Genomic DNA, 22,807 nt, shown 5'->3' with positions numbered 1-22,807 from the left:
ACGCCATCTATTGGTGACGTCAGGAATGACAGAAAAATATAGAAGAAACCTTAAATAGACCACCGGCAGTAGTCCTAATTTAAAAAGCAAGTCATTAATAACAATAAAATGAGTTAATTATGAGAGATAACCTAAGATATGTGATTGCTTGACAGAATGATTCTTTGGATGATATTCGGTGGATATACCGTATTTAATGCTTGACAAAGGTACTTTATTAAGGTGTTGACTCAGATTTGACTGAGTTTATGAGATGTGATACTTCCAAGACACACCACAAGATGTCTAAGTTTTCTCCGTGTTTTCTTCCATCTTAAGTTGTATTGGAATTCAATTCAATCTCAAAAGGAGAGTACTGAACAGGCACAACAGATTTGTATCATTATTTGGTTGGAGGACATTCTGTCTGAAACACATTGCTGTAAATGCTGACTACTTTCTCATCCTACTGCCTTGACATTTACCAAAAACCTTTTAACGTGTCTCCAACTTGGTCACTACATGAGAAATTCAAAAAATGTGTTAACTCAAAATACTAAATATAATTCTAAGTGAACAGACCATTCAGATTTGGTAAAAGCAGCAATATTTATTCATAAATCATCGATCATCATTTATGTTATTTGTTATCATTTGTTCACTCTTCCACTTAAAAGCTGATCAAAAGGAGAGGCTGCAAGATTATATGTGAGATTATATTATAAGATTTTGTGATACAATTGTACGGTGTTCGGAATTTAGACTGACTGGAGGCAGAAGTTTCAAAAGAGCCTGATCAAGTTATGTTAATGTCAAGAATCGGAGAACCAAGGGGTCTTGTGTTTGGGTTCGCCCATGAACGATGGAAGCGCGCCCCCGATACCTCAGGTGAATGAGAGGGAAGCAGAGGAGCGGGACATTGCTCACGGTGCGTCGCATTAAAAAGGAACAATTCAATGAAAATGAATTTTGCTCCGTCGCTTGGGGCGCATTCTTTCACGACAGCATATCTACTCTTCATGATGGGATGCGTTGCACAGAAAGTAAGTTGACATTTGTTTGCTGCAGAAATAGCGCAAAGCTTACTCCGCGTTGTTGAGTATCGTGCACATGTATGGATAGAACCAAGCCACGAACTCCGCTGGAAGAACTTTCTATTTAGCAGTTGTTTACCTCATAGCAGACTTGTTAAACTTAAAAGACATGAACCAAGTTATGCCAAGAAAAAAATGGTACTGTATTCAATTTCGGTACACATACCAGATAAATAAAGGAACACTTGCTCCGCCTGCGCGTTTCATTTAAGTAACTACCAACCTGGCGATAGCGAGAAGAGATATGCAGTCTGAACTGTGTTTGAATTTAACATATTACAGCTTTAAGAGCTATTTGTTGTATAACATTTTAGCCAACGATTTGGAAACATCCGTTTGCCTGACAAAAGGTCCAACAATAGCATTACAATTTAAGGAACTTTTATATTAAGTACTTTAATGTACGATTTTTACGTCGGTTCTGTTGGCAACAGAACAGGACGTTGACTTTAGTCAGTAAGTCCACGTAGACTATTCTACTGACATTATACTGATACATCTTCTTCGTGGCTCGAACGTTGGAAAGGAAACTTCATCTTGAATTTTATAATGTTAGTAATTAGATCAATGTATTCCTTGTGTTCATTTGACAGTTTTGTCGGGTCACATTAGCCTTCACCAGACTTGTTTACCCATCTTGTTTCAAGCCGATTTACTCTCACTCACTTTGTCATTCATAGAAACGTTATGAAAGTTTTGGCTTGTTGGCTTAAATTGACCAAACGCTCTGATTTTATGCTCCAGACTCAGATTTTCAGTGGTTGTTTTGAGGGCACAGACATGTTTTGATGTAACTGGACTTAACAGGGTAGGAGAATGGCATGCAGAGTCCAAACAGCTGAAATGAGAACCACATTGGGAACATGTTCGCCTTTTGTTTTCATGGTCAAACTCATTGAGTATGTAATCCCAAGCTTTGCCTCTGAAATGGGCGGAGTTCATGATCAACAGTGCATTCTCCATTCAGTCAGACTCATGTTGAACTTATTTTGGCTTCCAATGTGGTAGAGTCAAAGGGCCCCTGTCAGGTTAATGAGGCTCCCAGCTGTCTGTGGGTACTTTAGAGTTGATTGATTGTGATGTAAAAGTTCCTCTGATACAACAGTATGAGGTGCCATTAAGGTGTTAATGTGGTTAAGTGTACCAGAAAGATAAATGCATGTGACTGAGATTAACAGGACTTTGTCAGTCACCTGGAGCAGTCATCTTTGGGCAGGGGCAGGGGCAGGGTGGGACATTTGTTCTTGTTCTAAATTCTGATGACTCAGAAAACACTGCGTTTACTCTCATCTAAATAACCTCTTTGTGATAGAGATGTAAGTAAACCCTAACCCAGCAGCATTACATGTGATTCTGCCCGGCGACACTTGATGTGTATCTCTTAGATTATCAAAACCAGAATAAGGTCTGTGCTTCCACCTTTCAAGAGTCCTCCTCCTCTGCTGAAGGAGTATGTCAGCTCAGCAGCACAATTTTTGAACCTAGACTACAAAATTGTGTTCGGCTTCAGTTCCTGTGTGTACAGGATGCTCACTATCTTTGCAATTATCTGCCTCGGGGGGCACGGTAAATTAAGGCTTTGTCCTCTGTTCTCTTTTTCTATTAAGTTGATTTTTGGAACAGCATAAACAAGCTTGGGATTTATTTGATCCCCTCTCAATGAAACAGAGGTATCCAAGTCTGTCTGTCCACAATTCAGTTCCATAGCTGAGGAAGAGTGAATTTGAGCTTTGTTTTGGTGCTCCATTCTGTGTGTGAGATGGTTTTATTCGGTATGCAATGAGGGGACATTGATCTCTAACTGAAGTGAGTTGTGGGAGAAGTGTTGATTGAATTAATTTATTCGTTTGACATGTTTATCTGTCAACAGTTAAACATTGTGTGTCAGTGAGCAGCAGTGGGAACAGGATGAAAAGGCCAGTGTCAGGAATAGTAAACTGTTTTGAAGGCATCTCTTAAATCCTTGAATACTTCTCTTGTAATCTAGATGTAATCTTTTTGTTTTCTAACCTAAAGCAAAAATGGTTGTCCAGGATTATGTATATTCATCGTCAAGCTATAACAAGCGTTCCTGTATTTGCAAACAAAACTAAAAATCCTTAGCTTTGACTGTTTATATGATGCTCATACAAAAGAGGCACACACTGGGGCCCAGACAATGCATCGTGACATATATTGGAAGCTTTATAGACATATTAAGAATTTCAACTGATATGTGAACTATGTACACATATATTTCTGCAGTATGCATTTGTGACTTAATTTCCAAGATGTTTGGTTCAGTTAAAAGGAGCTGGGGCTTTGTTCGCCGGGTTAGTGTGCGGTTTGTTTTAACCAGTCTGAAATCTGTAAGTCAGCATCCTCAGCGTATCGGACCAGAAAACACTGCTCATTTTCTTTTGATTTTGAAACCTAATTCTATGAATTTAGATGATCCAACCAGATTTCAAAATGTTGAAACGTGTTTCTGTAATGTGCAAAAAGTCATAACGCAGATTTGTTTCTGCTTTACTTTACAATTCTGGCAAAACAACATTGAGGAAGTGACTCCTGCTCCTCACTTTTGTAGTTTAGGCTCAGGTGATCTATCACATTTCTTACACCTCTATTGTTGACGACAGGAAATGTCAGCTCATCCAGGGTCAGGAATTCCATGATTTTCCTCATTGGGCCTCACTTTTTTCATTGTTGATGCCAAAAAAAAAAGGAAAAAGAAAGAAAGGAGATAAGCGAGGCAGCAAGTTTGTGAGCTGTCTGTGTGCTCTTGCTGGTTTTAATTGCAGCCACTTAACCTTTGTTAGCTTTGTCAAATTGGTCATTTTTAGTGGGGCAAAAGGGCCAGGTAGAGTTTTTGACTCAAACATTTTGGTGGTCCACAACACATTTCCCTTACAGATACTACAAACAGACACAGTGTACCAAAGCAAAAGACACACGAGTTCCCAGGCCAAGACAGATGTGTTCACACCTGCCAAAGTACTGTCTTAGTCCCCTTTACAGTAGATTTATTCAGGACCACGTTTTTCCCTAATAACACTCGCATATAGACGAATAGCAAGTATCACAGCCGGTTCAGGCATTGTCACAAGATATAATGTTAGAAAATAAGCTTTTCTCTCATTTTATGTTGTGGTTGGACTTGGAAGAATTGTTGTACATCTCCTGAGTTTAGGTGTGTCAGCCGAGCTGAAGTCTCTGGAGAGCTGTCCAAAGAGCAGTTATCATGGATAACTGCATTAATCGGATCTCAGACTGAATTTGGAATTATTTCTCCAAACTGGTCAAAGCCACTGTGAGGATAAGGTCAGAATCTACCACAGGGTTATACACGCTTGGTTTTACCAGCAACCGCAGCTGCAGCAGATCTCTATAGAGAAAATATGTTAATTGGTAGTAAATAAAAGTGCTCCGCGTATCCACGTCTGTTACTGTGAACATTCCATAATGGCTCCATAAATAAAGTGGTGATTGAACATGTTTGGGCTTGGGCTTAAAGAGGTCTTTAATGAGTCACTTGCAGTGCAGTCAGTGGTGAAAATGTGCTGAGCAAGTTCTGCAGTGGTCAACAAGCCTGACCCGAAACATGCCTAAGCCTAATCAGGCTGCCACAGCAGCTGTTTGTAAACTCATTGTGGGCTCAGCGGTGTGTGCTACTACTGATCCCACCAGGAGAGACACCACGAGATAAAACCTGGACTTGAGTATCAGCACCTTTTCACAGCTGTAGGGAATGACTTCAAGGATCTTGTGTTCTATCTTTTCTTTTTTTTTTTTTCGGGTGAGAAACTGTGAAAATGATGAAAAACACAAATGGAGCTTTGTTTGTGCTACAGTTGCTTTAGATTTTATTTTCTGTTTTTCTTTTGTACTATATGAATATTATCATGCGAGTTCTTGTTGCTTTGTATATACTTGGAAATTCCTGTATATTTGTTGAACTTTAAGAAAAAGCGCTTTTTAGTCTAATTGAATCAGTGGCACTCCTAATCTTATTAAACTCACATAGCTGCAGCTTTTATTCTTGTTTTGTCAGAAGGTCTCTCATCTTCATTTAGGATTTTATTGCATATATTTTTGCCTTTTTATTCTGTTTTTTTTGCGTTCCCATGTTGCAGTAAAGGCGAGGCTGCATCAGTTTTTTGACTGTTTTCCTGCTACTGACATTTAGTAGATTAAGAATAAGCGAAAATTAAACCTGCACTTTTTATATTTCTGTTTTGTTTAATTTTAATCCTATTTTATTCAATCCTCTCCTCCATGAGGTCTTACAAAGTTGACACTGGTTTAAAATCAAGCGTGATTGTGATGCACTCTGAGTAGACCGCTGCTACTGAAGCACAAGCCTGTGAGGCGGTGTCACTCTTCTGCTGTAGTAAACAGGGCTGGTGAGGATTCCTGCCCCCTTTTGAGGGGCCTGCCTGCCTGTTTATGAGCCAGTTTGAGACTGTTGTGCATGAGAGGCTGTGTGTGTGTGTGTGTGTGTGTTAACAGTATTTCAGCAGAAGGCAGCTCGTGTTGCAGAGTTTTCGCAGCAGTGTCACCAGCCTGGGTGGTTTAAAAAAACAAAGAAAAATCGCTGTTGCACAGGACATTGGGGTCAGGTCACAGTTTTGTCAAATAAAGGTGTGCTTGACAATTAGACTCTTATCTAACCTGTTCTAATTCTATGTAAAAAAATGCATTTTTTCACTCCAGATATTTGCTGTCATTAGGTTTTGTGGCTTAATGTTACAAAACTCTTAGTTTGAACCAATTAGGTTTTTGACAGGAGTTAAGTTTTCAGTTTTCTTTCTGGCCATATCCCCCAGCTTCAGAGAGAGCTACGTATTTATCATTATTTAGTGAAAGTTTTAATAGAATTTGTGCCAATTTTCAAATCTACTATTCCTAATCATCAATCTATGTACAATAAATTATAGCAAAACCACACACATAGATTTTGCATCATCAGAGCGTTTAAAGTTGTCCCTGATTTTTCAGAAAAAGTTGTTTGTTTGTTTTTTGTTCATTTAAAGACATATCATTAGAAGTTAAAACTGCAATACTATTTGTTAGAGGTCTCTCAGCAACGACAGCAGCTGGTCTAACAAGTCATTTCAGACAATTATGTGCTCATTTTATCTACTTCTGTCCAGGGAAGCAACACAATAGGGGTACAATGACCCACCAGCTCTTATGTAAACTTTCAGTTTGCACCTTATTAGCATTACTTCATTAAAATATGATGTGGTCGCCCCATTTGTGGAGTGGCTCACTAAAACAGCACTGCGGGCCATTGTTTCGCCATGAGAAAAGGCATCCTTGAATAATTAGCGGCCTGCCAGTGGAGCGGCCTGTGATGTAACAGAACTGAGATGTTTGGCATTATAAGAATGTCCCATTTCCATTCAACACAGTGGCACTTTGGAGTCCTTTCATGTGTAGTCTAGCATGTACATACGAGGGTGCAGGGGACCTCCCGGCAGCCTCATCCTAGTGAGAGTGATGAGATGGTCTAATCCCTGACACAGTTCTCCTTCAGTCACCATTCATTTACAGTTGTGCTTTGTTTTTGTTTAGTTTTTTGTTGATTTACTCATTTTAGGGTGAAATAAATGGGGTGAAACAGATCTTTCAGAGAAATTGGGGGAAGGTCTGAATTCAACATTACGGGCAGATAAATGAACATGCGTTCATTTTCTCACCACAACTCATTTCTGACACAAAAGCTTCCCTATTTTCCACTTTTTCCGCTCAGTATTATGAAGTCGTTTCCCTAATTGAAACACGGCAAACTCAAAATGAGGTTACTCTCTCTAACCTCAACAAGAAGGGCAATTACCCCGTTGAAACATCATTCAGTCTGAATCACAGTCATTTCATGTAAGTGTGTAGGCAGGGCAAGTGTGGTATGCCAAGCAATCATATGATTACCTCCAAATGTTAGTCAAAAAGTGCCATTTCAGAGCAGTGGTAAATAAGATAAGATATCAGTTTTAGTTTTCCAGAAGTAATAACATTAAGAATGTCATTAAATCTAATGTCACTCGTGCCACAAACAGTTTATTATCTATGACAACGGTACTTCTGTTTGTAAATGTAATTAGGAAAATATGCAGTGTAGTAAGCTGGTTAAATTGTTGCATACTTGGTTAACCACACACATTCACTTTGCATTTCTTAGAAATGCAGTGGGAGCTGACAAACATATCTGATGCCATCTCATGGCTCAGACTTGCACTGTTTTTCGCTCAACTCAAACTTGGCCCGTTTGTTACCTCAGCTCTTTGTAAGTTATGATTTGTGTTTCATGCAAATCACTTTGCAGCAAGATTTCTAAGCAGCTTGTTGCACATTTACGTGTATTCTCATTATCCAACGAAATGCTGTCTGCGCAGGAACGTACATTTTTGGCCAGGATGTCTTCAACATTAGAGTGCAGTATTTCCACCAGCTGTGACAGCCAGTAATGTGCTGGGATCTGTGGACTTAACTTATGCTTATGCAGTGGGAGCCAAAAGCAGCGCTGTTTTTGTCCCTGGCAGGTATTTGACCTCTCTAGACAGAAAACATCCACCTGTGAGATACTAAAAATAATGTTGACACCTGCTGCAAGGTAAAAGAGAAAAATAATAGGTATGATTGTAATAAAAATACTATGTGATCAAATAACATACTGCACAGTAAGTGCTTTTTTTTCCTTACTGTAAAGGTCAGGTTGGAGTTTGGTGTTTTTTGTTTAACTTTGACTGAGGCCATTCATTGCTTTGTGAAGCACCATTTCATTGTCTTGACTTCAGCATTTGGTCCTCACTGTGTTTGACTTTCTGGAGCCAGAAGTCATCATAACAGTGGAGCTTGAGTACGAGCTTTGATTTCTGATTGGGCAGATATGTTTCTTTGAAGACTTGAATCTATTAAATTGCTTTTCTTTTTTCTGAAAGACCACCAGCACACTAATTGGACAGGGTGAAATTAGATAACACGATCATAATGACTAGTGAGAAAAAGTAATCAACTTAGCATTTCATTAAAAAGGCTGCTGTGTTTTGTGAAATCACGTAGTAAACTTGTATGTTTTTATTTCAGTCCAGAGCACAAGTGTTGCCTGAGGGTGTCGGTTTGTTACCTGTGTGGTAAAGGGGGGTCTGTCTGTCTGGGGCATTCCCACAGTCCAGAACTGAGGCGAACAGGAAAGCTCATAAACACACAGCCCCCCTACAAAGGTCTGGTCCTCAGCACCCTGTTCCAACCACACATCTGCCTCTGCTTAGGGCCAAGGTTCCCCTTAGATTTCTGTACACCTGGGAAGAATTACAGTCTGCATGTTTGAAGAAATACCCCGCTCCTTCCCCACACCCCCGGTTACTAAGGTCAGCAGTACAGTCAAAACACAGGCCTTGAGATACTGCATACAGCATAGTTAAATAATTCAGTGTCAAGATTGTTTATGTCGATCGGCAATCAGACAACAAGATGACTGTAGTATTTGCCGTAGTTGTACGTATCTTTGATGGGGAAAAATGTCGTCATTAATGGCCATTATTTGAATGTATCACTCATTTCAGAATTAAGAGTGTAAGATCATGTTGGTCAACACTTACCATAATGAAGAATAACAAGGATGCCAGCATTGATGGCACCAAAGCGAATCAAAAGCCCTCACTTTGGGAGTGCTGTCAGCTCCCAGCAAGGAGATCAGTTTGTGCCTGAAATTAAAATACGATTCTTTGTTCTGCCTGACAGAAGATTGAGTGTCACAAATGACATTATGTATTTCCTAATGCAGGTGTACTTTGACTGTGGTGCCAAGGTGGATGTAGTGGATGTCCAAGGCCTCATCCTGTCACCCGGCTTCCCATACAACTACTCCTCTGGGACACATTGCGTTTGGCAGTTCGTCGTGCCTGTTGATTACCAGCTTGTTCTGGAGATATTTGACTTTGACGTGTTTGAAAGCCATGATGCTGCCGCTCAGTATTCTGCTATCTCTAATTTCAAAGAGAATGAGGATGACTTGACTTTCAACCCAGGCAGCTTAGCGGCAGATGAAGCCTCATCCACAGCTAAAGAGCATTTGCTTCAAAGTGCAGGGGATGTCTCAAAGACTCAGCAGTCCTCCCAAGATGGTGAGGTCAAGCAAGTGGTGGTCCAGGAGCAGTCCACAAAAATGGAGATTGCCAAAGTCTCAAATTCTGCCAAAAGATCTACAGATTCCTCTTCTAGCCTGCCTTCACCACCCCCTCCTTCCCTCCTCCTGATACCTGGGGCCGTCCCTCCAGGGGACAAGGCCATCAACTCTGCCTCTTCGTCTCACTTAAGAACAGACCTCAATCCCAGTTCTGACCCAAGTGCAGCTGTGGAAGACACCACTCTTGCTTCACAGCACTTCACCAGCACTCCAGCCGTGAGCCCAGAAACCCAGCAGTCTGTGCTTGACACCTGCCCCCACGATGTCCTCTACATCTCAGACCTCATCACCTTTTCCTCCAGGTTCTGTGGGTCCAATCGGCCTCCCAGCAGCCAGCTGGTTTTTGGCTCACGCAAGGAGATGGTGGAGGTCATCATGGAGCTCATCACTACCACCCACTGGGGACGTGGGTTTGCTCTGCTCTTCCATTACTACAACTTGACCGAGCCAGGGGGGGACCGACAGGCCACATCTCCATCAGGCAGCAAGGTAGACTCTCTGCTGGCTGCTGTGAGTGGAGCTGCCTTCTTCACCATGATACTTATAGGCGCCCTCTGCATCATTTTCAGGTAAAAGACATCAAATTACTTTGTTTGACCTAAAGGGAAAAAAAAATAATACAGACAAACTAAGAGTTGTGTTTTTCCACTGTATTTTTTAAAGATAAACCAAATCTATTTAATTCCTCTGTGAATATTTCCCTGAGAAAATTCAGTCTTCAGTATCTCTGAAATGGGCTGGTCTGACAGCAAATGCACTCGTACAGATTCACAGACCCGCACCTACACAGTCACAAGTCTGTTATATTGACTCAGCTGAAGGCCTCATGCCCTGATGTGGTGATCCTTTTTGATTTGTTTGGTGTGACTGGAATTGTTTCATTGATGTTGAACTTTCTCACCATAGGCAGAGTGGCATTCACGGTACTGCACCTGGCATCAATTCCAGTGCACAAAACATAAAGGCTGCATGAAAGTAATGGGCGGGGAGTGAGGGAGTAGGGGATGGCAAGAAGAAGTAGCACTCAATGTGAATTTGGTAGTGACAACATTGTCGGTCAAGGCAAAAGGTGTAAATTACAAGCTCCTCCCTCTTCCATCCCCAAGGACAATGAGCACAAACTCAGCGGTTATTATTTGTAATATTATCCGTTCTGACAAGCTGAATGTTTCACGCTACTGGTTCAGATGAATTTGAAATTCAGCAAGATTTAGATTTGTGCTTATTTCAGTCCTACACTTTCTGTAAGAGATGATTTCATTTCATCTGTGTTCATTTTGAATGCAGCTCAGTGTCTCCAACCCACCCGTCAGGCACAATAACTCCTCAGGTTCTTGCTATTCAGGGCAGGGAAATTAGAAACACGTGTTCGATAAAATGAAAGTGTAATTAGTAAGAACAACAACACAAGTCATACAGAAGCCAGGAAATGTATTACCATGAAACATCAAACTCATGAGCAACCTCGGTACCTGTTTTTTTCCCCCTCTTATTCAGTTGTTCCCTATTAATTTAAATGAGTTCACAGAAACTGTTGGCAACTGGCCTGGCGAGTCAGGCAGAATCTTACAAGTTTTAAGCAGCACTGAATTTAACTCCAGAGCCTCCTCTGGTCAGACAACAGCCAACGGTGGATGAGAGTCACAGCAGGGATTGCCCTGAGTTGACTGGTGGCAGGTAATGAACTCATTCAGCTGTAAGAGTCATTTTTAATAGGAAGTACATGCTGTATGCTTCACCGCTTCAAATAAACAAAAGACCATGGCATAAAGTAATGGTGGCTATGACAATATCATATACATATAACAGATAATGCAATGATAAAGAGGCAGGTGAGTTAAATCTGCTCAATTTTGAACAAATCTAATAGCAATAGCCACTTGGATCCATGTGGATAACCTGTGATATGAAGAAAGGGAATGTGTCACTCTTCCTTTCTCTTCTAGCTGCAATGGTTATGTTAGTGTTTAGGATCTGGTCTGAATTTGTATTTGAAATGAATAGCGGCAGTAAACGAGTCTGTGACCCACCAGAAAAAAGGCATTGCCTTGCAGAAACAGCTCAGCAGCAATGTGTATGAGAACGTTTAGAGAAGAATCTTGTGTTTTTGTGAATCCAAGATTGTGGTGGAGCTTGCTTCATCATCCAGCACCACAACAGAACGGCTTCTTAGTGGAAATAGCCACAGTTATGTGTGAGCTATTATACTGTATATTGATGAAGGTGGTTATGGTGACAGAAATATCCCATTTCAGCACTGCTGAATGGGATAGTGTCCATTTTAGCATTTCTGGTAAATCTGTGAACACCAGAGTGGTTTTCATTCTTTAAAAAAGCACAGCTAAGCGTGGGGACAAACTGGGGAGATTCATAAAAGCTTGTTCTCAGATCTGTATGTAATTAGGGATTGAATTGATTTTGAACTTCATGTTTTCCAGACCCAAGCTGTGTCCAAAAAGAGCCAGTTCCTGCACATCCAGCAACTCTGAGGTACTGACAGTTCTACGGTCAAATGAAAAGAGAAGTACAATTGTTGGCTTTTTTTTTTTTTTACATATGATTTCCTAACTGACAAACATATTTGATCAATTTGAAACAAAACTTACCAATAAATATAATATACTGATACAAACGATGAGTAAAGTAGCAATTTTGTTGTCATCTTCCCAAAACTACTTCTAAATCCATAAAATTGGAATCGAGGCTTTAAATACTGGCAAAAATGGTGGAGTCACCCCCTATAAAAAAACAGAGCTATGACAAAATACAATTTTATTTAGCTAAACCAAATAAATGAGAACATAACAGTCGGTACTTTGTGGCGCCTTTTCTGACCACTGGAAACCTTTGACGCATGGACTTCTAAAACAATGAATGAAAAATGATATCCTTCAATCAGGCTCCAGCTTTGGTGGACAGCAGTTACCAGATGAGCTCTGCAGAATGGAGCCCTGTCATGGACCATATTTTTTCAATTTCCACCACGAATTTTAAATCGGATTGAGATCTGGACTGTTTGCTGGATATATCACTGAGTTGATATGTCTTTTCTGAAGAAAAGTTCGAATGCCATGAAGCAAAGAGCTTCATGGCACGATGCATTTTCATCTTGTAAAATGAGCTCAGTATCTTCAAACCTTGTGTGTCCACCTGTGCATTCCTGGTCCTTTACCTGATATCAACCCCATATTATTAATGATTGAGGAAATTTGCTTGATTTCTACCAGCAGTCATATTTTTTTATGTTTCATTGGACCTGCACAAAACTAAACATCCAGAACCATTTAATGGTCCAATTCAGATTGGACAAAATTGTTGATTCATCATTTAGTATCACTGTCATCCAATCGTTCACATTCCATGACTGCTTCTCTTTAGCCCACTAACCTTTTTTCCTTCTGTTTAGGTGTTTACTTTTCTGAATGTAAATCTCTCTTTCCTTCAGCTGGCTTCTTAAACTTTGGTCACAAACCTTGACTCCTTTGAACTACTTTCCTTTTGTTGTGAATTCTCTATTTTCACGCACATTGCTTAGAGATTTATGTCCTGACGCGTTGACGTCTTGCTTGGTCAACCTGTTTGTTTCCTTGTTACAACCTTCTCATTTTGTTTTTAATGGCTCCAAGTTTTAGATGAAGACTAATGACCGTCTTCATCTTTTGCCAACATCTTTTGCCACACTCTGAGTTGAATTCTCATTTAGCAGAAGTTTTATTATCCTTTCCATCGTTTCAACCGTCATCTCACCGTGTTTCCCGTCAGTCCGCCAGGTGTAACAGCTTGTTAAGCTCTGCAAACACTCTCTTAACTGTTGACTCATTTGTATGTTTAGACATGTGCAAGTATTGGTTTTTGAAATCCAAATTGCAAGGCGAGTCTGTCACTTTTTCCTCAAAGCATAGTGATTTTATCTTTGGGTCAGAACTGGGATTTTATTCTTTTTAAACTTTTATCTGAAAAAAGCAGTGAAAATATGCCATTTTTTAAAATGATAGAATATGTTTTTCAAATCCAGAATATACAGCTATGAAATTAAATTATTTTGTGTAAAATGTGTGTTTTGATTATTTTCATAAATTATTCATTCATACTGAATGAACATGCCCCAAGTATGTTGATTCCATCATTTTTACCAGGGGTAGTTGTTTCCAGTGATTATATTCCTAAGGGAGTGAACTGTCCTTTTTTAACTTCTGACATCAAAGTGCCTGTTGCTCTTTGATGGTACACTGACGTGTGAAAACAGTTGTATATGCTCGTATGTCTGGATTTAAAAAGCTCTCAGTATAGTTTGATAAATTGATAAATGTATTGTACCATTTCAGAATAATATTACATCAGTTTATATTTTTTATTGGAAGAGGATTGAATGTTAAGGAATACTGAGCTGTGTCTGTTCTTTGCAGTTTCCTCCTCCTTTTTGTCAAATGTCTCTTAAATCCTTTTTGCTTTCTTGTCTAAAAACGGAGCTTTATCTTGCATCGCTGAACATTTCTTTTAATACTTGCAACTGAGGCCAACATGGTTAACTTTTGTAGCACTGACCATCCAATCACCGCATAGTTGAACCATCTCAAGTGCATACTTGATCATAGACTTAAAACAATCTGTTTATGAACATTTAAAGCCCTATTAGTTGTATTTAAAGCTAAGGCTGTCTTCATGAAGGGACAGAGCAGACTCTACTTCTTGGAGAAGCTTAGGTCTTTCAATGTCTGCATCAAGATGTTGCATATCTTCTAGAAGTCTGTATTGGAGAATGAAATCTGGTTTAAGCAACAGCATCAGAGTTAGTCATTCAAAGAAACTGAACAAACAAATTATGGCTAACTCTGCTGGGGACTTCTCTGAAGCCCCTAAAGCTGATTGTGCAAAAAAGAATGGTACACAAGTTGATTAACATATTGGACAATACTGCTCACCCTCGACACCAGGGATGTCAAACTCCAGTCCTTAAGGGCCGTTGTTCTGCAGGTTTTAGATGTTATCCTGCTTCAACACACCTGATTCAGATTAAATGGATTTCTTCAAAAGATTGTTACATTCTGCACAAACCAACTAATGAGGTATCGATCTGAAGACCGGAGTTTGACACCCCTGCTCTACACAATAGTGATGAAACAATAGTGTGTTCAGTTTGAGGATTCTTCAGCTCCACTGCAACATATAACAGTACAGGAGGTCGTTCCTGCCAGCGTCTATAGCCCGGCACAAGTTTACGTACCCAGAATTTACACCGATAACATGGTAAATTTAAAGCTCTTCATTATAGCTTAATAAAAGGGAAATACCTGGATAAACATGTCACATTTATGTGATTTGTTCATTATTTGCATTTTTGAAAGAAAATTGATCAATTTTACCTTGATCTCAAATCTCATGGTAACTCTACCCTGATGGCCAGACCTTGGATTACGAATGTGTGCTATACAGTGGCTCTGAAAGCTGGAGGACCATTTCCACATTAACACTGGGCCATTTCTTCTCTAACACTGTAGACTGTGAACATTTTTGCACTGCAGATACATCTTGACTCTTTGTAGAAAACTGAATGGCATTGCGTTGTAGGTGCCAGAGGGAGTTCAGAACACTGGTGCCGAGGTCAGTGAGCTGCAGCTGATGGCTGAGAATCAGGCCAAACTGGAAACGACCATAGAGCAGGACAACAACAACGACACCCCACCACACACAGGTTGGGAGGACACACACCTAAACAGACACAAATGCATCCCCACAGGATAGATGAATAGATCAAAGTTAATTGTAAATTGGATTGAAAGTAAATTGGATTGTTTATTGAATTCCCCATATTCAGCTTCATATTCTGAAATTACAATTTACAAAAAGGAATTCATTAATGGTTATGGCAACATGCTCAAGGCCAATCAACAGCACATTACTCTGGATGTCTTTCATTTAGATTTTGCTAAATGTCTTTAATATTTGACAAATATTTTCAGGAATGATAATAATGTTGTCAAGAATATAAATCTCTTATTATTTAATTTCCTTGCAAAGCTACAATCTAGTGTTTTCTGCATTCATTTCAAACTGAAGACCTGAGGTTTGAGAAATGTGTTGGTTATTGCAGATGAGATTATTTGTCAGTTGAATTACGAATGATTGGATTTTCTATTTTAATGGTGTCATTTCTCATCTAAGACGGTCACTCCACTTCTGATTTTATTCCAACGCATCTGTCAGGGGAAATGGAAATCCAAGCAAGCTTTTATAAGATGATTATGGTTGTATCACTTCCCTATGTTGTAAAATATTATGTTTTATAAAGAGTAAAAAATGACAAGAGGCCCTTTGAGGGGTGAGCTTGTAGAGTTTTCAAATATTTTTTTTCCAGAAAAGCACACAGGCTTGATCCGGGAACAATCTCTCGACGTGGGACTGAACCCAGGCTGAGAGATTTGTGGGTTGTGGTATTTAACCCACAAAGCAGCCTGGGAGTAGTTTGAACAACAGGGGACTACAGTGTCGTTCTCTGTGTGCCCCAGTCACAGAGTTTATACTGAAAACGCTTTATTTGAGTCGCATCGCAACAGTCATTGATATGGGTGAATAAAAACTGAATGAGTGTAGTTTCAGTGGTGAGAGCTATTGTTGTCTGAAGTGAATTTGCAAAATACATTTTTTTCAGTCTCTGTGAATCTTCTTTGAGCACCAAAACAATTGCAAAAAGCACAATTAAGGACATTTTTGCTAAACTTTTTCTTTCTTTTCCATAGTCGGTGCTGGTGATGACTTCTCCCAGAATGCTGAGGCAGACCTTTCCTGCAGTGGGCTGACTGAACTCGACCTTGGTGCAGATGAGGTGTTTATTATATCATCAGCTGCTAGCCCAAGCGGGCTACCCTTCTCCCCTCACACTGTAAGACCCCCCTTCATGCCAATACAGTTTCAGATTGAAGATGTGAACAAGTCCAGATTGGATTTTGTGATCTCCTGACCTTTTTCTTTAGTACTATCAGGAGGTTAATATTTGTTGTTTTTAGTGAAATAGATGAGAAAGCTGCTATGCACTTCCTGCTAAACATATGCCTGTTAGCACAGTAATGGCATGACTATGAACTCTTTAAGATGACACCTAACTTTAACAAAAGTATTGAAGGTTTTATGTTTGATAGTACCCTCAATGCCTCAATAGTATGGTTGTACTCACTTTGTGGAAATTATACAAAACAAATAGACACTGGATGTGTCAGGGCTTCCTTGCTTTGAATTGACAGTGTTCACTATTCGACTGATATTATTATACTGGCATACGAAAGGTACAGTCTAATATTGAAAACCGAGGACATAATTGGGAAATGGGGATAATTAAAAGATGGGAGGAGCTTTGAAGAAGCAGGCTTTTTTTTCTCTCTTTTGTACTATTGGAATAAGAGTTGGCATAAAACAACTGGCAGCTTTTTGAAGGACTGGCAGGCTTTCCTGCAGCCTAGGCTAATGGAGTATTATCTACAGGGCCAGATTCCCAGCTCAAATTGTGTGGGTGTGTGTTGGTGTGCTTCATGCACACTTAGGCACACAGTGTGTGGTCTGCCTGAGTGTGTCCTCAATTCAGACGTCCGTGTAAATAATGTTTGGGAAATGCTGCCTGGGCAACTAACCGAATATATCTTCTGATCATCAGTGTCAGGTAAAGGACTCACTCTCTAAGAAGAGCCTTAGTTTGATGAAAAATAAAATAGAAGATTTTGAGATCTACAGCTCTTGACAAGATTGAGGCAGAGAAGACTGGATCAAAATGTTTTTATACTTGCTTCGCTGTCTGAAAGTCACTTTGGTTCAGCTGGTTCTATTTTCCTGGAAAGTAGCATGTGCTGAGCTTTTCCAGGCATCCCTGATTTGCCTCCAACCTGGTCTTTAGAACCACAGTTAGTAAGTGACTGCACTGGTTGATCGATTCTGGGTTTTTATTTTTCTTTCAAATTTAAAAGTTGTTTTTGTGTTTTCAGTACTTCACTGCGCAAAAGAACATTTTAATTAAACCCCCAGCTAATTCTTGTCTAGACAAAGCTAGCGGTTAACAACTATGTGGGAAGGATTATCTCTCTGATGATTGCAACTCCTAAAACCCTTTGCCTCCCCTGATCAACAGACTGATCAGAAATTATAAAGTTACTTTTGCACTTCTGACCTGTCAATCACTTTTAACCACTCCTGGTTGCTCAAGCTAAACTGACCTGTAATGTACACTTGCAATGGTACGTGTGCATGCTCACACACAGTAGAGCAGCAAATGTGACTGAAATCATTCCAAAGCCCCCGCTGTTCTCTTGACAGATTTAATATACTTAATAAATAATGATGAGATTTGTACAAGAGCCACACACGCTCGGCTGCCTGGCTGTGTGACTGAGCAGGCTAAGCTAATCAGCACACTTCCTTCTTGTTAATCCATTAATATCGTACACAACAAAATCTGTTGGGAGGCATTCAGGTGCAATCCTGAATTGAAGCAGGTGCAGCCAACACATATCCAGTCTGCCAGATTCTGATAACCTTACACCAAGGATTTTTATTTTGTATTTTTTTTGTACCCTCCGAAACTATTTGGCTGTTAACTCTGATTGACAGCAATGTAATTGTTAAGTAATAAGAAATACTTTTTTACCTCCCTATGCCCAGCTTATCATTGTCAGACTTTGACTGATAAGTATACAGATTTAATGCTTTCTCCTTGTGGATGATGTTATCCATGTCTATTCTTTTATATATATGATTAAATTAAGTAAGCAAGATGAGTGCTGTCTCTCAGTTATTACTTAATTGGCATGGTTAAATTTATTGAATGTCTAGATACAGTTACATTTAGACTTGGCTTTTTAATCGGACCACCACCCTTGTCCGAGTATATGTACATGCGTCAGGAATCGAGATGTTAACTGAGGTATCTCCAGCACCACAACACTGTGGACTATGTGGGAAAACATTAAAGACATTCTGTCACGTTTAGCTTTCTTTGTTGGAAATCACGCAGTTAAAGCGACAGGGATAGCTAAATTCACTGCCCAGATATTGTCTTAAGGTTTCTTGAATGGAGTTTTTGTTTGATGATGTTGCAGGGTTTTTTTTATTAGAGCAGAGTGACAGCGAGCTGACACATTGTTTTGATGGGACTGATCCTCAATCACAGTTTCTGAGGAGTTCTCCCATTGTCTGACAAAAAAAAGATCTTTGGATGAGAGCAGCTTTGTTGGGAATTCAACCCTGTTATTAATTCAATTAAATTTTATTTATATAGTGCCAAATTACAACAAATGTCATCTCTAGGCACTTCCAAGATACAATCCAATTGATTATAATACAATTGTAACCCATTCAAATCCAATCCAAATCCAAATCCAATTTATTCAATTCCAAATTGGTCCAATTCATACGGCTGTAGCTCAGGAGGAAGAGCAGTCGCCCACCAATCGGAAGGTCGGTGGTTCAACTCTGGCTTCCCTAGGATACATGTCGAAGCGTCCTTGGGCAAGACACTGAACCCCACGTTGCCTCCCCCAGTGTATCATTGTGTGAATGCTTAGAAAGCACGTAGTTATGTGTATCGTAAGACGTGCTGTATGAGTGTGTGTGAGTGGGGTGAATGTGGCATGTAGTGAAGCGCTTTGAGTGGTCAGCTAGACTAGAAAAGCGCTATACAAGTACAAGTCCATTTACCATACATACAGAACCAATTCAAGAAAAGTCGCCTAGCTTAGGAAACCAACAGATTACATTGAAACTTCTGTTCGATCCAATCTTCCATCCTGAGCATGCACAAGGCGACTGCTGACAAAAAAAACCTCCCTTTTAACAGGAAGAAACCTCTGGCAGAACCAGACTCAGAAAGAGTGGCAATCCTCCTCGACCAGCCGGAGTTTTACACATTATGCTTTACTGGTTTTACAAAAAGATGAAATGGATGGAACTCTAAAGCATGTACATAACATCAATGCCCGTTTGAGTCTATCCCCAACCTCATTATCTGATTTTTGTTAGTAAAGTTTTGAGAAGCTCAGTTTCATATGATTTTGGTCCAACTAACATATCTACATCCATATTAAAACTCTGGGTTTGGTTGAACCTACCTTTAAAATCTTTTTTCTAGTGTCATGTAAATGTGCTCGTGGCTGATTCAGTCTCCCGCTCAGTGCAGGCCATTGACCATTGCTGGTGCAGTTGAGTGCTTTAGCATAATGCCACTTCAAATATGTTAGCTGTTTTGGTTGTGTGGTCATCTTTATTCCTGTTGTATTTGTTTATCTTCTTTGGGCCAGTCTTGTCTTTTAATCTTTGCTCTTTTAAGGAAATTTGTTTGCCATGCATCTTTTTCAGCCTCCAGCAGGTGGAGTTTATAGAAAAGCAGTTATTTATTTGATATTTTTAACACCACTACACGCAGCCAGATATTTCTGTGACGTTTCATGGTTTCTGTGCTTCAGCAGCGAGAGAGGTTTCTACGACACAGCGACACTGGCCCTGTATGTGACTGGCCCTCAGACGACCCCAGTGCCTTGGTGACTGTAGCCAGGTCCCTCAAAGATGACAGAGGCAGCACCAGGCCAAGAGCGTGGAGCGTACGCACCTTTCAGGACTTCCTCCCTCCTCTGCCGCAGCTTCACAAAAAGTGGTGCAGCTGGAACTCGACTAGTCCCTTCACTAAGCTCTTGGACAGCGTCAGTACTTGAATCTCTTTACTCAGGGCCCTTTATGCTGCAGCGTTAATAAGGAGTGATTGGTGCTGGTGTGTTACGTTTTTTTAACGTATAGTTTGTAAAAAAGCAGCTGGTAACTGTGAAGATTTTTTTTGTCTTTAGAAGTAGTTTGACTTCACAGAAAGATGAGTTAAAAACTTTCACCATGCAAATAATGCATTGCACATACAAGCAATAGTGTTTACTTTTTAACTTTAATCTCTTATTCAATTCAATTCAATTCAATTTTATTTATATAGCGCCAGATTACAACAATTGTCATCTCAAGGCACTTAAGTAATATAGTCCAATTCAAGCCAATTGGAATTCAATTCATTGTAATCATAATCCAATTAATTCATATAGAGCTAATTCAAAAAATTAATATCCTAGCTAAGGAAACCAACAGATTGCACCGAAATGTGTCTTCAGTCCAATCTCCCGTCCTGAGCGTGCCTGTGGCGACTGTGGAAAGGAACGACTCCCTTTTAACAGGAAGAAACCTCTGGCAGAACCAGACTCAGGAAGGGTGGCCATCCGCCTCGACCAGCTGGGGTTTGAGAAGACAGAAAAGAGGGAAAAGAGGGGGGAAAAACACCATAACGCCATTCAAAGGATATCTGTTGGAACAGGGAAACATAGGTTAATAACCACAATAATGTCACATGTACATAAAATCAATTTTGAAATTAAACAGGGGGAAAAAGAGAGCAAAGTGAGGAAAGGTGTGACAGATGAGGTCCCCCAGCAGTCTAAGCCTATAGCAGCTTAACTATGGGATGTTTCAGGATTACCTGAGCCATCCCTAACTGTAAGCTTTATCGAAAAGAAAAGTTTTAAGCCTAATCTTAAAAGTGGAAAGGGTGTCTGCTTCCCGGACATTTACTGGCAGCTTATTCCACAAGAGAGGGGCCTGATAACTGAAGGCTCTACCTCCCATTCTACTTTTAGAAACTCTGGGAACAACAAGTAAACCTGCAGTTTGGGAGCGAAGTGCTCTGTTAGGAAAATATCTTACAATTAAATCTTTAAGATATGATGGAGCTCGGTCATTAAGAACTTTATATGTCAGAAGAAGAATCTTAAATTCTATTCTGAATTTAACAGGGAGCCAATGAAGAGAAGCTAAAACTGGAGAAACATGATCTCTCCTGTTAGTTCTCATCAGAACTCTGGCTGCAGCATTTTGGATCAGCTGGAGGCTTTTCAGAGAATATGTGGGACAGCCCAATAATAAGGAATTACAGTAGTCCAATCTTGAAGTAACAAATGCATGAACTAGTTTCTCTGCATCACCCTGAGGCATTATTGAGTTTGTTCACTTCATAGCATTGCATGCTGGCTCATTACCATGGTTTGATAAAATTAAACAGAGCCATCATTAGTAAGTAAAAACTGTGCTTTGTCTATTTTGACAAGACTTTGTCTGTGTTGTGTTAACAATTTTGTTTGTCTTATTTTAGGCTCCATCCAGTCTGGTAGCTGACTGCAGAGGAGGCGACAACAGGAAGGTCTTTTCTGACGCTCACCTGGAGGCCAAGGCAGACACCAGTACAATATCTGACTCATCCATCAGCAATGCCTCCTACCCTCTGACACAGCCTGCACAAAGGCAGCGGCGTCTCAACTCCACCAGTAACCTGCGCCGCTCGCGGTTCACAGGGCCTTGTTTTGGCCTTCTCTCCGAGGTGAAAGACTCATTGAAGGGTACCGGGACTCTCACTGGGTCCACGACAGAATCCAGCTCTGGCTCCTCCTCCTCCTCCCTCCAATGCCAGATCGATGGTGGCCAGGCTGCAAAGAGGCGTGATTTCTCAGGTGACAGTGATCATATCAGTGTGCCTGTGTTTGCCATATCTGAGGAGGAGGACCGACAACCTCTGGTTTCAGCTGAACACCTGGACCAGACCACTGCCCCAACTGTGCAGAATGGACTGGTTAAGGGGACATTTGAGGGTAAGAAGCCTCCTTTAGGGAGCTCCCACCTCAGCCCCAAGAGGGCCAGACCAGAGTGGAGACCATGGGGAAGCCAGGTGTCCGGAGGGGTTAGTCCACACCCTTCGAGCACATTTACAGCGTCAAACGCAGTGAATGACAGCCAGCTGTCTGTCACTCTGTCAACAGGGCTGTGCTCTGTGACAAACCCGATGTAATGATGCAGAGACTCTGCTGGGGCAGGTTTGTGTTTCTCAACTATTATTAGTGTCACTGTTAAAAATATAACTACTTCTTTATTTCTGAAATCAACTTTTACAGAATTATTACCACATTCCATAGCTTCCTGTTGACAAATTATTTTCAACTTTTATAAAATTGTACTTTGACAAAGAGGTGATATGCTGCTTATTATACAAGGCACTGACTGCTGCTGTACTGCCTTTAGAAACAGATAACGCTTATTATGCTTCATTGAGTTGCAATACGTCAACCACTGCACCTTGCGTTTCATCATCTCTTTCAGTGTTGAGTTTGTGTTGTTTGTGCCAGTTTCCTGCCTCTTTCTTCATGTGGTTCTTCATGTGGTTATTTCTTTGTAATACACAGTGAGCAGTTACCCAAAAGTATTGTGTAGAGCATAGATTATTCATACGTGTGTATATATATATATAAAAAAGTGTTAGATCAGTGTATGTATACTTCTATGGCTGATAATGGATTATAAAAGGGAAATATTAAATATATACTGTACTGATATACACCATAATGTAGTACAGAAAAGTAGCACTTAATTGAGTTTTTAAAGTAAGTTGTTGTGAATTACTATAAAGTTTTAATAAAGACTGTCATTCAAATCTTGTGTTCATACTTTGACAGAAAATGAATCTCGACGTTCACACTTGTACTGATATTCATTTATTTTTGTTTTTAAT

At 40.1% G+C, this 22,807-nt stretch overlaps 1 protein-coding gene across 1 annotated transcript; it reads left to right on the top strand.

Moving 5' to 3' along the window:
• The first annotated feature begins 878 nt into the window (after nucleotides 1–878).
• Nucleotides 879–22,712, top strand: LOC140309215 (uncharacterized). Its single transcript, XM_072387041.1, has 7 exons — nucleotides 879–1,022; nucleotides 8,842–9,812; nucleotides 11,682–11,733; nucleotides 14,812–14,935; nucleotides 15,981–16,123; nucleotides 19,686–19,919; nucleotides 21,401–22,712. The coding sequence occupies exons 1-7, from the start codon at nucleotides 936–938 to the stop codon at nucleotides 22,088–22,090; spliced, it is 2,301 nt and encodes a 766-aa protein (XP_072243142.1). The 5' UTR covers nucleotides 879–935; the 3' UTR covers nucleotides 22,091–22,712.
• Nucleotides 22,713–22,807: the final 95 nt, after the last annotated feature.

Source organism: Leuresthes tenuis, unplaced genomic scaffold (assembly GCF_036924035.1).
Source record: "Leuresthes tenuis unplaced genomic scaffold, fLeuTen1.0.hap1 SCAF_6, whole genome shotgun sequence".
NCBI classification, from domain to species: Eukaryota; Metazoa; Chordata; class Actinopteri; order Atheriniformes; family Atherinopsidae; genus Leuresthes; species Leuresthes tenuis.
Note: the sequence above shows the minus strand (reverse complement) of the source record. Positions and strands in the feature narration are given on the sequence as shown.